The sequence below is a fragment of the Asterias rubens genome, chromosome 13, assembly GCF_902459465.1.
Source record: "Asterias rubens chromosome 13, eAstRub1.3, whole genome shotgun sequence".
NCBI lineage: Eukaryota > Metazoa > Echinodermata > Asteroidea > Forcipulatida > Asteriidae > Asterias > Asterias rubens.
The window spans coordinates 8,914,778-8,930,028 of NC_047074.1; the positions used below are offsets into that span (position 1 = coordinate 8,914,778).

At 40.3% G+C, this 15,251-nt stretch overlaps 1 protein-coding gene across 3 annotated transcripts in view; it reads left to right on the plus strand.

Moving 5' to 3' along the window:
• The window catches only part of LOC117298523 (retinoblastoma-associated protein-like), a 28,961-nt gene that overhangs the window by 7,550 nt on the left and 6,160 nt on the right, over positions 1–15,251 (plus strand). For all 3 annotated transcript variants that reach the window (XM_033781819.1, XM_033781821.1, XM_033781820.1), the window contains exons 7-18: positions 374–549; positions 969–1,150; positions 3,744–3,831; positions 4,293–4,466; positions 6,076–6,190; positions 6,838–6,986; positions 7,943–8,056; positions 8,659–8,714; positions 10,499–10,760; positions 11,798–11,875; positions 12,485–12,589; positions 13,920–14,036. In XM_033781819.1, the coding sequence (XP_033637710.1) occupies positions 374–549; positions 969–1,150; positions 3,744–3,831; positions 4,293–4,466; positions 6,076–6,190; positions 6,838–6,986; positions 7,943–8,056; positions 8,659–8,714; positions 10,499–10,760; positions 11,798–11,875; positions 12,485–12,589; positions 13,920–14,036 (1,616 nt within the window). The remainder of the gene's footprint in view (positions 1–373; positions 550–968; positions 1,151–3,743; positions 3,832–4,292; positions 4,467–6,075; positions 6,191–6,837; positions 6,987–7,942; positions 8,057–8,658; positions 8,715–10,498; positions 10,761–11,797; positions 11,876–12,484; positions 12,590–13,919; positions 14,037–15,251) is intronic.

Below are 15,251 nucleotides of genomic sequence, written 5' to 3' on the forward strand. Positions count from 1 at the left end.
GGCAAATCTTGTGAGCTAATCAAGTTTTCAAGTTGAGAAGCAAAGTTTAACATTAAACACCACTTTCTCAAAGCAATAAGTTTGGGATGTGAGGGAGGATTCTCCTTCATCTATTTCGAGTGGTGTTCTCGGTCAATGATGTTACGGTTGAGTTGTCCCTAGTCACCTTTCTTTGTGCTAAAAAACATTTGTCAATCTGGCAACCCGTCTCCAGCAATCTACGTTAGCAGGAAATTCCTTACATGAATCACATGGGTCTATAGACCAGATTTGTAGGGTCAAATGTATGGTTGGTAGGTGATGATATCCAAGGAAGAAAAGTTGATTTTTGGTCCAAAAAGTTCAATCGTCTGTTCTTTACTTGATTTTCTAGATTCTGCTCACTATTCTCAAGACACAGACGACGCCATATTGGAAGCGCTGTGTGCTGAGATGAGTTGCCTTGGTGATATCACAGATGTCACGTCAGTACGGGAATCTTGCCTGACTCCGATCATTCGGGCCATTCCTAGGGAGATGCTGAACCAAGGGCTAGAAGGTCTTCCACAGGTAAAGTAAAACTTGTGTCTGAATGAACCTTTGGTAATTGTCAAAGACCACTATTCTAACTTGGTGTTTCCCAACTTATCCATAAAATAACAAATCTGTGAAATTTTGAATCAATTAGTCATTGAAGTTGTAAAAGAGTTTATATGAAAGAAGTAACACCCATGTTGGACAAACTTTTGTGCATTCAGATGCCTAGTCAAAGGCTTCAGGCCTGAAGTATTTTTTATATTATTTTAAGGTAAAAATTAACTCTTCCTGAAAAACTACGTTACATTAGAGGGAGCCGTTTCTCACAATGTTTTATACTATCAACAGCTCTCCCCATTACTTGTTACCAAGTAAGTTCTTATGCTTACAGTTATTTAAAGTAATTACCAATAGTGTCCAGTGCCTTTAAACTATTACTATCATTTGTCCAGTTGGAGTACCTACAGCAGCAATACGAACAAGTCTATCGGACAGCTGGTGATATAGACGAACAACTTTTTCTGGACCAATCATCACATCTCTTCGTTCAAAAGATCCCAGCCAATGAGCCGCCTAGTTCCCCGGATAGCAGTCATGAAAGGGACCAATCAGCCGTTCCGATGACGCCAGTTAAGTAAGTCGAGAGTTAAAGTGTCATAGATTTGATTTAAGACACTGGACACTATTGGTAATTGTCAAAGACTAGTCTTCACAGTTGGTGTATCTCAACGTATGCATAAAATAACAAACCTGTGAAAGTTTGAGCTCAATCGGTCGTCGAAGTTGCAAGATAGTAATGAAAGAAGAAAAGACCCTTGTCACATGAAGCTGTGTACGTTTAGATGGTTGATTTCAAGACCTCAAATTCTAAATCTGAGGTCTCAAAATCAAATTCGTGGAAAATTACTTCTTTCTAAAAAACTATGGCACTTCAGAAGGAGCCGTTTCTCACACTGTTTTATACCATCAACATTTCCACATTACTCGTCACCAAGAAAGGTTTTATGCTAATAATTATTTTGAGTAATTACCAATAGTGTCCACTGCCTTTAAAGTAAGTTTACAGAGTTTTTTGCATTGTATAAAAGTAAAGGTAGTTTGTACCTCTTGGAGGCAACATTTCACACTTACATGCACACAGAGCTGGCAAATCTCTCTTATCCTGCAGAAAGTTCTTTCGAAATAAATCAATCGTTTCATGTTCTGATGAACATAATTTGGCATTCTCCCTGATGATCTCAATATCTCTCTGAGGGTCGTGGGTTTGAATCCCACCCGAGTAACATGCCTGTGATATTTTTTCACAGGACTCGGGGGGGGGAAAGTACTGAGTATACAGTGCTAACACACATCGGTGTATGGGTAAAAAGCAAATTTAATATACTCAATCCCTGATGCAAATTTAACATCTATTATATCGTTGCGGTGCCCGCTGCCAAAACAAAGGATTCGAACTGCCTCTAGCTGCCGGGTAACCTCGGTGGTCTAGTTGGTAAGACACTGCTCTAGAATTGCTAGGGTCGTGGGTTCGAATCCCAAAATTAATATCTCTCTGATTGTTGTACAAAATCTGCCTGATTGCAAGATGTAAACAGGGCTCGATTTGAAAAATCCATAAGACTACAGGGCCTGTAGCTTAAAAGTTTTACTGGACCAGAGAATTTGTTACTATACTGAAATTAATACACAGTGTCACAATTCACAACACGTAAGTGTAGACATCTCATTTTTCTTACTCAAGGAAATTGAAAGTTTGCAGTGAGGTGTTATTAGTAAAAAAAAACCCACAAGACCGCTGGACTTGTACAGTCGTAAATTGACTGGCCCGATGCTAAAATCATTATTTTGCCTGAAGCCTGCGTGTTAAATCGGAGCCCTGGTAAATGTTGACAGCTCTGCACTACTGCAGCACAAGACATGGATGCCCCAGGATGCCTTTGTGCCCCTTCAAACGTTTCTCATCAACCTGAAGATTTCCCTTTGCAAAATGAAAATGTTCGTATCTGATATATATTGTAATTAGCCTTGGCTCTCTAATTGCATTTGATACTATGTTTTTTTTTAGCTGTTTCGTAGCGAAACAGCTCTTGTTTTTGTTAATTTTTTTTTAATTTTGTTTTTATTATTTTTTTTTTATTTGTCTGTTTCAGTACTCGCAATTTTTTGCATAGTTCCCAAAGAGCAATTGCAATGAAACTTTCAGGGATTGAAGGTTATGGTGCAATAATGATCCTAAAGCAAGGATGTCATGATGACCTCATCACTGGTCACGTGAAGTCATCTTAAAGGTGTTTTATGTTAAATGTTTGAAAATCTATATCAAATCAGCCAAACGAGACCGTAGGTTTCTGTTTGCGGGATGTGGTAGGGATAAATTAGGTCTTCATTTTGTTTCGTGTGCGTGACCTCACATGACCTCTACTTCCGGTTGAAACGGGCAAAAAACGGAAGTGCCCTGTAACTCAAAAGTGGTAAAAGTTATGAAGTTGCTTTCCAAGGACGTAAGTGTCTAGCAAGGGTGGGCAGTTCCAAAAAAATATTGATGACGTCACAAATTGCAATAGCGCCCTCTAGCGGCAGGTTGAAAACTTGTCAAAATGGACTTTTTGAAGATGTCTGTGGTGAAGTTTTTTGTAATCACTTCAAATTTTACACACACGTTAACTGTCAGGCAGCCATCATATGTGTGAAGTTTCAGATCAATGACGTCATCGGGGGTCACGTGACGCGGCCTTAAAGGTGCACTTTTTGAACTAATATTACTCCCTAAGTGATTATGCGATCATGTTGAAACTTAGTAAGTTGTTGGATATTGACAAGTTCTTTTGAAATGAGAAATGACGTCATGATGACGTCATCACATGATTTTTTATGATTTTTTTCCATTTTTGCACCTTTAAGTCATAAAATGCTATCCGAACATGGTATAATCCAAATTATTTTTTTTAAATAGGCTGGATTGGTCATAACTACTTTAATGCAAAGAGAATTTCAAATGAAGTGGAATTTTTTTTTAAATTTTCTTAACGAAACAGCTCGGCATTTGTGCACAAATGCAATTATGTCTATTTTTTTTTTTTTTTTTAATTGTGGCAGTAAGAGAATTAATAAGGAAATAAAAGGCTAGCACACGGCAATTCGACCCTGCAAGGTTTTAAACGTCCATGAAAGAACTAGTAGCTACCCTTTTATTCCCATTCATAAATACCTTTTTGGTTCCCATTTAGGAAAGCCATCAGTTCTGTGAAAAGTTTGAAGTTCTTGTTGTCGGAAGCAAGTGACTCTCCATCCTCGCTTCTCCTGAAATACTTCAAGGTACGGTATCATAATGGAAGCAAAAGCTGGATAGGGTGCCTACTCGTCTGTACATCTCAGTATTTTTTCAAACTTGCATCATACAGATTTGGAAACAGGCGCACGGTTTTCATCTTCTCTAAACGAGGTTCTTACCATAATTCACTGACACTCCATGTATCTGACAAATTTTTTAATATTTCAATTTGTCAGACAACGTATCCGATCAGTGTGAAATTTGTTATTATTTATCATCTGATCATTGTTACTAATTAATACGAAACAAAGCAGGGAAATTTAGATGCCGGCAAGCCGAAAAGGGAAGTCAAATTTTTCTGTAATTGTCTGTTTGGTTGAAATATTTTGAAACTTTGATGAAATGGGTTTCACTATTTTGTTTCTAGTCAAATGGTGAAACGCCCCAATCTCTATGCAGCGAATGCACTGATGTAAAAACTATCGGTATGTTTTGTGGTTTACAGAGCTGCAGTCTGGACCCAAGCTCCAGCATTGCACAACGAGTGACTAAAGAGAAAGAAGAATATGTCCGTCACTTCAAGAGGATCATGGGCTCTCCGTCCGGCTCCGTGGCGAGGTCCAGATTCCAGATCGGGGTTCGGCTGTACTACAGGGTCATGGCATCCATGTTGAAAAGAGTAAGAGTTTCATCAGTGGTGGGCTTTGTGAATGTTACGGGTAGAAATGGTGGTACAAGTTTATTTGGCCTCTTTGAATCAAGATTAGGTACAATGTCGGAGCATGGAGGAAGGAAGAGAAGGAGCTCGAACGAAGGGACATCAAAAGTCGAACCCGTGGTACTGCGGTCGTTTGACGACACTTCGTAATCACCCACATACCTTATACAGACAATGGGCGACCTGGCGTATGAGAGTTTGCGCGTGCGCACTTGGTTCTTCACTCAACCATGGTGTTGTACATGTATGTCTTATGGATATAATACAGAAAAACAACTTTTTTGAGACCTGATAAAATTTGTGTACACTTGTGCCCACCAAATCAAAAAACACCATTGAATACCAACCACCCTCGTGTGCTAATACCTAAATTTTGAACCACCGCTAGTGACCGGAAAGTCACAAAAAAATGAAAAAAAATGCCACGATGTTTCAGTGAAACACCACAAACGGTAAATGAAAACGTGCATAACCACAATTCTTGTCTCCAATGATTCAACCTACACGAAGGCAACGATGCAGAGCGGCGGTATCGCACGTTCTGTACAAAGAGATCCAATCCTGCTCGTTAATCGGCCGTCCAGCTGGAGGTCTCCTATCTTTTTCCACTGGTCACACAGGGCCATTGTAAGGGTATTCTTTTGTTACTCTGAGGTTTTGCGGGTCGTTCGAGCTCCTTCTCTTCCTTCCTCCATAGTCAGAGTATGTGCTCTGCTTTGGGTTCACTCAGGTTCCAAACTGGAGTTTGAATCATGAGTACCCTAAAACATACAAATCCTTATCAGCCTGGATCATAAAAACAGCCTAATAAATAAGAATGGCCTTGCTATGGCACTGTTGGGCTGCCTGGATGAATCGTGGTTATTAGTGGTAATGGACAACATTTGTATGAGTTGTTAAAGGCAGTGGACACTATTGGTAGTTGTCAAAGACTAGCCTTCACAGTTGGTGTATCTCAACTTATGTATAAAATAACAAACCTGTGAAAATCTGAGCTCAATTGGTCGTCGAAGTTGCGAGATAATGATGAAAGAAAAAACACCCCTGTCACATGAAGTTGTGTGCGTTTAGATGGTTGATTTCGAGACCTCAAGTTTTAAATCATAGGTCTCGAAATCAAACTCGTGGAAAATTTCTTCTTTCTCAAAACTACGTCAATTCAGAGGGAGCTGTTTCCCACAAAGTTTTATACCATCAACCTCTCCCCATTACTCGTCACCAAGAAAGGTTTTATGCTAATAAATATTTTGAATAATTACCAATAGTGTCCACTGCCTTTAAAGACTAACGAAGATTGGATAGAAGAAACAGCCAAGATTTGATTATTTTTGTCCAACCCTTGATCTCTCCGATTCGCACTCTTTCTGTTTTTAAGATCAGTTCAATGGACATGATCACTTTCCAGTCCAGTGGAGGCTTATTGCTAAATGTCTTATCAGGATTAGCTTAGTGTGAGATTTTTTATTTACCAATGCCCTTGGGAAGACTGCAGAAGCAAAGGTGTTATAAACTTATATCCCCACACATTTAGGTGAAATGAAGGTAATGTCTTAGTTTGATTTGATTGAAGGAAGAAGAAAGATTATCCACCAAAGATTTCTCGTCGCTGCTTCACAGCGATCTCTTTCACAAGTCTCTGCTTGCCTGCGCACTGGAGGTCGTCAACGTAACATATGAATACTCACGTAAGTCTGGTTTCTGTATTGGTGATGCTCGCCATTGACCGTTGCGCAGATTCGCCATGATCTTGTAGAGACTCGACTTCATGCTTCATTTGTATTGTATTTATGTATCTGTTTGGATGACCGTGTCATAACATTACCTTGACAATACATAGTTATATAATGCTGCTTTCCACTGATGCCCCAAATTCGAGGCTCTGCACGCAAATGGCTGACCGAGCAAGGGGCGAATGGTCATTGCCTTGGTGCCCATTGTAAAGGTTTTGTCTTCAATAAAAGATTTCCTATTGGAAGTGTCCTTGGCAAATGAAAATGGCCGTGCCCTCTCAAAGTTGAAATTACAGGCCAGCTCTCCCTTGCCATGATCTTTGCCTTAGTGTCCCTTGAAAAGTTTTGTATAGACTTGAGATTTTCCAATGAAAGTGCCCTTTGCAAAATGGAAATGGCTTTGCCCTCTCAAAGTTAAAATTTCACAACTGGTCTATTTTGCCATTGTCTTGGTGCACCTTCAATAAATGTTTATATAGACTTTAAGATTGTCAAATAGAAGTGTCTTTTACAAAATGGAAATGGCCTTGCTCCCTCAAAGTCAAAATTACAGGCCTGCTCTCTTTTAAATAGTTTTTCTTCACTTTTGCCTCCTTTTGTAGCGAGTGAGTTTTCCGCAATGCCTGGCAGTGCATCCCGTCTCTTGTTTCCATGGTTACTGGATGTCTTCTCCCTTACGGCGTACGACTTCAGTAAGGTGCTGGAGAGTTTCATGAAAGATGAGCCAAGACTGACCCAAGAGGCCAAGAAGGTCAGTGTTTGGTCATGAATATGCAAATTTATGCAGTATCAAAGGTCAAGATAAAAACTCCTTTTTTGTATCGCAGTAGTAGGATTTGAAACTTTGCATTGTGGGAGACTGACCCAAGAGGCCAAGAAGGTCAGTGTTTGGTCATGAATATGGGAATTGATGCAGTGTCAAAGGTCAAGATAACTCATCGCGCTTGTGGAATTACTCTAAGGAATACTACAAAAATATCTCGAAAATGAGGATGCACAACACATTGTTACAATGTAAGAGTTGTGGCCTATGTTTCTGTTAATGTTTTGTCTACGCTGCAGTTTAGTTTTTAAAGCCTTTTAACGTTCGTTGTGTTTGCCCAAAATCCGGACAACGGTTTTCCGCTTTAAAAAAAAAAATGCTTAGGGTGCACATTCAGTGTGCATACTTTTTGTAAGAATTACATGATTTTGTTTGATTTTGCCTGATTCCTCTTTTTCATTCCTCAAGGTTGGCAGGTATGCTCTAATCGCCTAAAGGAGAATGAACGATCAGACGACCAGAGCATACTGATCGAAATGTTGAGTCGTCAACCACCGGTTCTTTTTAGAACTAACACTAATCGATAGAGATTTACACATATGGCAGTACTGCAAACAATACTGACTGTGAAATTGGTAACCCTGTTTCAGCCCAGGTGTAGGTGGCAAGTTGATTTGGGTCGATATCCCAAATCAGTTAAGGGTAGCCCTCACCTTAAAGTGGCCAATCAGCCTTGTGAGTTACATAGGCCTAGGCCGTGTCCGAAACGACGACTTCGGCTACAGCTACGGCTAGATCGCGCGCGTCTGCTATTCTTCAACACTGGTAGACGCGCTGATCTAGTCGTAGCTGTAGCCGAAGTCGTCGTTTCGGACACGGCCTTGGTCTCATAAAAAATACAAATGAAAAATAATTATGATAGTTTTCTCAATCTGTATATCTAGCATCTTCAGTCGATTGAGACGAGGATAGTTGAGAGTATGGCGTGGCAATCCTCATCACCACTTCATGATGTCATCCAAACAGCTGGAACCACGTTACAGTTAACGTCACCTATCGTAAGTTTCAATTGTAAAGTTGTTATTCATTCATACAAGTGACTTTGATTCCATACTACTCTTGTACAAAATAAAATATATTTCAACAGAAAATTATGTAGATAAGCGAGAAAAAAAAAAAACAGCATTTAAGATGGAGGGGAAAGATTGCGCCCAACATATGTTATTTACTGCGGGCAGCAGCGTGGCAGTGACTTAGTTATTTGGTTGGTACGCTCGTCAAACCTTGTGAGAACTACACAACATGAACAGTGCAGGTAGAATAAGTAGAATTACCCTGGACGAAGGTATTATTTTACAATATAAATGTAACATTTTACACAGTGATCATCACAATAAACTCAATCGATATTAATGATTGGAAGATAAAACGCATCTTATTCGAGGAAATTACGGTAATCTATGTACACCAACGTTAGCTCACTTTTTCACTAGTCATGCTAATCTGTCTGCTTTTTCACTTGTCTATATTTCAAATGAAATAGAGGGGCTTTCAAACACTGCACTAGCCAGCCAGACCACTTGGAGTGAACTGTTTATAAGTTGTTGCGTACTGTTTGTGTATGTAATGACAGAAATAACTATTTTTAATATTCAAACAGACGGCAAGTTCAAGGACCAATGGGTTGAGTTCAACAAATACAACAGCAGCAGATATGTGAGTATATTATAGGCAGCTACAATACGTACATGAACAAATCTATCCCCCAAGATCAGGGCCCAACTTCATAGAGCTGCGAAGCACACAAATTTGCTTAGCGTGAGATATAAAAACAGGATTACCAACCAAATTTCCAAGCAATATGCAACAAATGGAATTTGCTTGGTAATCCTGTTTTTATTGATGAAGAAAATTCATGCTAAGCAATTTTTTTGTGCTTAGCAGCTCTATGAAATTGGGGCCAGTACTGTCTTGGTGCAGCAAGAAGTTGTAATATTCACCCTCCTTTATCAATGTGATGAACCATGCCAGGGGTTTCCCTTAACTTATTTTTTCAATCGCCCGCTGGGCGAGTCAACCATAAATCTCAATCGCCCGCAGGTTTTTTCACTAGCCCGCATGTATTTATATACACAAAATTTTCAAAAAAACCCAAGGAAACGAAAATGAAGCCCTTAAAATTGTTTTTTTAGAAGGATTTTATATCTGAATTTTTACTTTAAACTATCCCTTTTCCATCAACAATAACTTTAATGACTTCATTGTTAGGGGTCGGTTGATTTGAACATGTTTTGAACTCCGTTTGCAACAAAATCTTCATGAATCAACGATCAGTCAACAACGCACATCGAGAAATAATTCAATGAACTTTGCCTCTCAACGCCCTCTGTTGGCAAAAGTTGTCCATGTTATAATAATAATAATAATAATAATAATAATAATAATATCGAAGTCTTATATAGCGCACGTATCTACCAAACAAGGTACTCAAGGCGCTGAGTTATTGGAATTCCTCCAAGGCTGTACATTGTGCACAGTCTGCAGTCAGTATGCACAACGTGCGGCAATTATTTACTCCGTTTGCGATTGTGTACTGCATTGAAGTCTAGTCAAGAACATCATGAATATGGAATTATCAACAGCCATCAACGGCCAATCACAGCGTGCAAAGTGTTGGTCAGAATGGACTTTGGACGACTGTGTTTGTGTTGTGTACAGTATGTGCTGTGCATACTGCATCGACATGGACGTACCAGTGGGCGACCGTGTACATGTACTGTAAGGATACTCGATCGGCACCATGTGGTTTGTGCATCGTGTTTTCAATTGATTGTACGTGTTTTCTGAAACGAACGACAGCAATTCCGGTCCTGATCACTGCAAAATTAAATCTAGCAAGTATCTAGAATTGTCAAACTTACTAGGTTAAAAGCTTTAGTAAAAGTTTTCTGTGGGATTTTGCCACTGAACCCTCATTTACATTATATGTGAAAACGAGTAATTATTTGACTCGCCCGGCGGGCGAGTGAGAAAGGGTTTTCACTCGCCCGCCGCTATTTTCACTCGCATTTGGCGACCGGGCGACCGTTTCATGTTCAACCCCAAATCAGTGTCCCCTGTGGTTTATTATTTGATATATCTGTAATTAAAAGTCGCAAAGCATGGGTGTGATCCCTGGCTACATGGCAGGGAACGGTTGTAGGGCTTCTGACTGACACCCTCGAACAAAAATATTGACAAAATAGGGAGACTGCCAATATAGATCTAGATAGCTCAGTTGTAATAATTGAATAGCTCATTCACATGGCCTATGTATAATTTGATGTTACCTTTACAACGATGTGTAAACAGCACTACTTTCCAACGCATGTTGATCAGGAGGTCGTTGGTTCAAATCTTGCTCGAGTGAATTTTTTTTTATTCATCATTAATTTTGAAGAAAAAAAACATGGTTTTAGGAATACCCTGTTACCCTCTTTATTATTTGGCTCTCCCAACAGGTACCTATCCCCTCTCAGGCCAAACCCAAGACTCCTAGCAACGCCCAGAGAGGCGACACCCACACCCTCCGCCCTAACCAGCCCCGCCCCACATCACCCATCACAGGTCGGCAGCAACCTCTCCCCTCAACCCAGTAATATCCCGATGTCGCCGCGGAAGATGAGATCCGTGTCGCTGAACATGTTTCTGAACAAGGTGCTGCAGCTTGCGTACGGCAGGCTGGAGAGGCTATGCAACATGCTCAATGTTTCCAAAGATCTGGTAAGATATAGTTTAGCTCCGTTTTAAGGAACAGTTTTGCTGGAAGTGTAAGCACTTAATGTTGTATCCACCATACACATAAACTGACAAACCTGTAGAAGTTTGAGATCGATCGGCCATCTCGGTCCTGAGAAAATATTGGCATGACATTGAGTTAAAACAAAAAATGAATAAAACACTTCCTGAGCGGTAAACTCCAAACGCGAAATTATACTAATAATTTCTCATCAATTATGACATTTCAGACACAAATATTTCAACGGATGTTTTTTACTATCATCATCATTAAACCGTGTTGTATGTAAATCTGTGATCTTCACAATTTGTTTTTTACCAATTCTATAATGTTCCTTTAAAATCAATTGCTCAGTCCAAAATCATTTTTAAAATGTACCCAGTCAGTTTCCCTTTGGTTTATAATATAAATATCTGAAGTAAGAAGTCGCATCCCCTTAAGGTCATCCCCTGGCTGCCGCTTCCCAGGTTGTATCGTAAACTTGGGTGTGAACCCTGGCTTCACAGCAGTTAACGGTTGTATAGCTTTTGACTGGCACCCCCGGACAAAATAGGGAAACCGCCAACATAGGGCTAGATAGCTCAGTTGGTAGACGGTGGTACATTAATCAGGAGGTTGTTGGTTCGAGTCCCACTGTAGTCAATGTCTTTGTTACACCCAAAATCATTTAAAAAAAAAAAATATATACATCAGTGTTTACCCATTACTTGAATCACCCACTAAAAGCAGACCCGGGGTAAATGGGTACCTGTGAGGGCAGAGGTGGTTCATGTGATTGATTTAGCCGAGTAGCGCATATTAATGTTGCACAGGCTGCATACTCCCCACCAGGGAGTTGAGATGGTTTAAGGAGTGATTTAAGGCCCAGTGACCAGGGGTAATAATGTGCTTTGGGACGCCCTCCGGGTGTGAAAAGCGCTATATGAAAACGGGTTATTATTATTTTTATTATTAGGTACTCATCGGTTTGGGTATAGGAATAGTTTCCGACTAATTTTTTTGCATTTCATTTGACTGCTAGGAAAAGTACATGTGGACGTGTGTCGAGTATTGTGTAACCAACAAGGCAGATCTACTGAAGAACAGACATCTTGATCAGGTAATCCAGTGATGAATTTCCCATGCATGGTAGAGCAAATAGATCGATCCATCAAGCTTCGCCCCATTGCCTATTGATCGATCACAACCCATTGCGCCACCAAAAGTCAGACAAAATTAAAGTCCGACATGCGTGCGCATATGTTTGGCGCGCGCGGCAGAGTTGTGCAGAATGGCATTGGAGAGGCTCACATGTTCTTGCTCACACGTGTGCCGTGGGCGGAACCTAATGGATTGATCTATTACCTCACAAAAGCCTTTTTGTCTCATCCCTGTGTAATACGACCCTGTGGAGGCCCGTAACATTTTTACCACATGGTTACCCCAGCGCACTTTCACACAGTGCCCCTGCCTAGTTCCCTGCCTAGTTCCAGCTCCATGTTCCAGAACACCACCAGGGTTTTACCGCTTACCCTTACTCCAGAGCAGGGGTGGTCATCCCCCAGGGCTTACCCAATTACCCCACCAACCCCCCCCCCCCCCCAAGTTTCCCTACCCCTATACTTGCCACAGATATGCAATTAAAAAGAGTTATCGAAAAGCAAGTAACAACTGATTATCGGCATTCTTTGCTCAAAACCACTCATTTTAATTTTTTTTTATTTTGCAGATATTAATGAGCTGTATATATTCCATATGTAAAGTAACGGATAGTGAGCTGAAATTCAAAGACATCGTTAACGCTTATCGGACCCTGCCACATGCTGAGGCTACGGTAGGTTAAACCCTTATGAGACCATAGCGATCACAAGCGGCTCTAAACAAAAAATCAATGAAGGCCGCAAGATTTGACCTACTTTCTTTCACAAAGAGATCATAGTGAAATTCATCTTCAAAGTTGACATTTTCCCTCGTTTCCAATGTTGGAAATCAATCAATCAATTAGTAAATCAAAAACAAATTATTAAGTGCAAAAATCAAAAGTTTGCTCTAAGGCGTTGATGTGTGGGCACAAACAGGAGAAACGTTATTGATGATACACCTCCTGATGAAACAGGTGAGCTTTCAGGAGTGTCTTGAATGTATGCAGTGAGGTGGTATCTATGATGTATTGTGGAAGTTTTTTTTCAGATTTTTGGTCCGTATACAGAAAATTATCTATCGGCAAAAGGGACACAATGGTTAGGCCCGAGTGTGGAGAAACGGGAGGTTGGTGATCAAAGTCGTCGCAGTTTGGAACTTTTTTTGAGAGTTTGTTTCCAGTATGCTTTAAACATAAGAGTGATGACCTTGTACTTGATTCTTTGCCTGATTGGCATACTACGTGGTCGAGTGGTTTAGTTTACTAGACCCAAGCTTTGTTGTTGTTAGCAGTGGAGTGTGGGTTTGATACCTGGTCATGACAATTGTGCCTATGAGCAAGGTACTTATGAAATTAAATTGTTCACAAGTTAGTGTTGTTGATGTAAACCATCATTTTTGTATGATACCAGCAAATATATTAGGTGAAATGGAAATATAATGAATAGGGTAGATGACCTTAGCTTTCGATCCAATCCGGACCTTCTTCAGAGGCATAAAACAAGTACAAACAAATACATATCCATTTATAGAAAAAGAGAGGGGGAAAGGGATTAAGGAAAGGATCCAGAAAGAAGCGGGAAAATAACAGCCAATCAAAGTTTCTATTTCAGAAACAATACTGGTGGCTATGAACCAATAGGAGTGAAGTGGCGAGGACAAAGGATGTTTAGAATGAAAGGAAGGGTTACTGGACCATAAAAGTGGTAAAAGTATTGTTTGACAACAATGCAGGGAGACATGAAAGGGTAGGATTAGAGAGCAAGTTGCATCATGATGCAACTAACAATGGTCAATTAATAAGAATAGCAAGGTGAAATGGAAATAAATATAAATGTTGTTGAAGTTGAAACGATTTTTTTTTGTTATATCTGCATTTATATAGGATTAAAACAATCAAATAACTCCAAAATCCAAAGGCATAATTTGCCCTTGAATATGAATCCAATGCAATTTGGTCTAGGTGCCTCTTGAGTTATAGCTTCCGTTTTCATTAATCCTGTTTTGTTCATTTTTACATACAGACATATCGCAATGTGGACATTGATGGTACCAACGAAGATTCTATCATCATCTTCTACAATAGAGTATTCATGCCATCCATGAAGATCTACATTCTGCAATTTCAACTGAAGAATCCAGTGAGTAAAGTTTGTACGCAGGTCTTTTGGTTTTGCCTGATTTGTCTTGATTTCAAAACTTATTTTGTAAAGTGTTCAATTTACCTGGAAAGATATCAGGTAATATACCACAAGGGAAACTGACTAGAGCGGGATTTGAACCACTGATTTGAATGTGCCGGCAGGGTTCTCCACAGGGTAAAGTTTTGTCCGGGCGCTAAAACCACCATGGTCTGCAACCAATCCTGCACTATCGTCAAATTGCGTAAACCATTCCTGCACTGTTTTCAAATTGCGCAAATTATTCATGCACGTTCTTCAAATTGCGCAAATTGTTCCATATCTATTGGCATAATTGCGCACACTACTCCTATACTATCGACAAACTATTCATGCTCAAATAGATAAGCCAATTGCACAAACCACAAACCATTCCTGCACGATCGTCAGTTGCACAAACCATTCCTGCCTGATTGGCAGTTGCACGTTGCACAAACTATTCCTGCAAGATCGACTGATTGTGCAAACAATTTTGCGCAAATCATTTCAGCTCGAACAAAACCACTTTGTGCACAATCGCCCGAAGAAAAAAATTGAGTTTCAGATTTGCGTCCGGGTGTTTTTCGATCTCTGATCGGTCCCCTAATACCACATAAACTTGATTTTAAGTCTGAGAGTGCGGTAATTCATCTGCATCAGCCACGCAGAATTTCCCGTAGATTTGCTTCCACACTCTAACTCGCTCTAAATGACGGATGTTTATTCACGAGAGGGCACTGTTTCATCCAATAATATACCAGGACCGCACGATCACAGACTTGGAACCAAGTCTAAATACCACGCTGTTGTCAAAATGTAGTCGGGATGCCCTGCGACACAGAGAAAAATGCACGCGAAATGCCATTACGAAATGGCCGACTTCAGGGTACCAGTCCGGGCGCATCTGGTATTTTGAGAATTTTGTCCAGGCGCAGCGCCCGGACAAAAAACGCATGTGGAGAACCCTGGCCGGTGCTCTACCAACTGTCCTATTTAGCCCTATGTTAACCTAGATATTGGCAAAGTATTGGCACGTTAATCCCTAGGTCGTTGGTTCTCTAGCAAGGTTCGAAATTAGCGGTCGCCCGGTCGCCAAATGCGAGTGAAAATAGTGGCGGGCGAGTCAAAACCCTTTCTCAATAGCCCTCCGGGCTAGTCAAATATTTGTTCCTTTTCACATTATTGAGGGGTACAGTG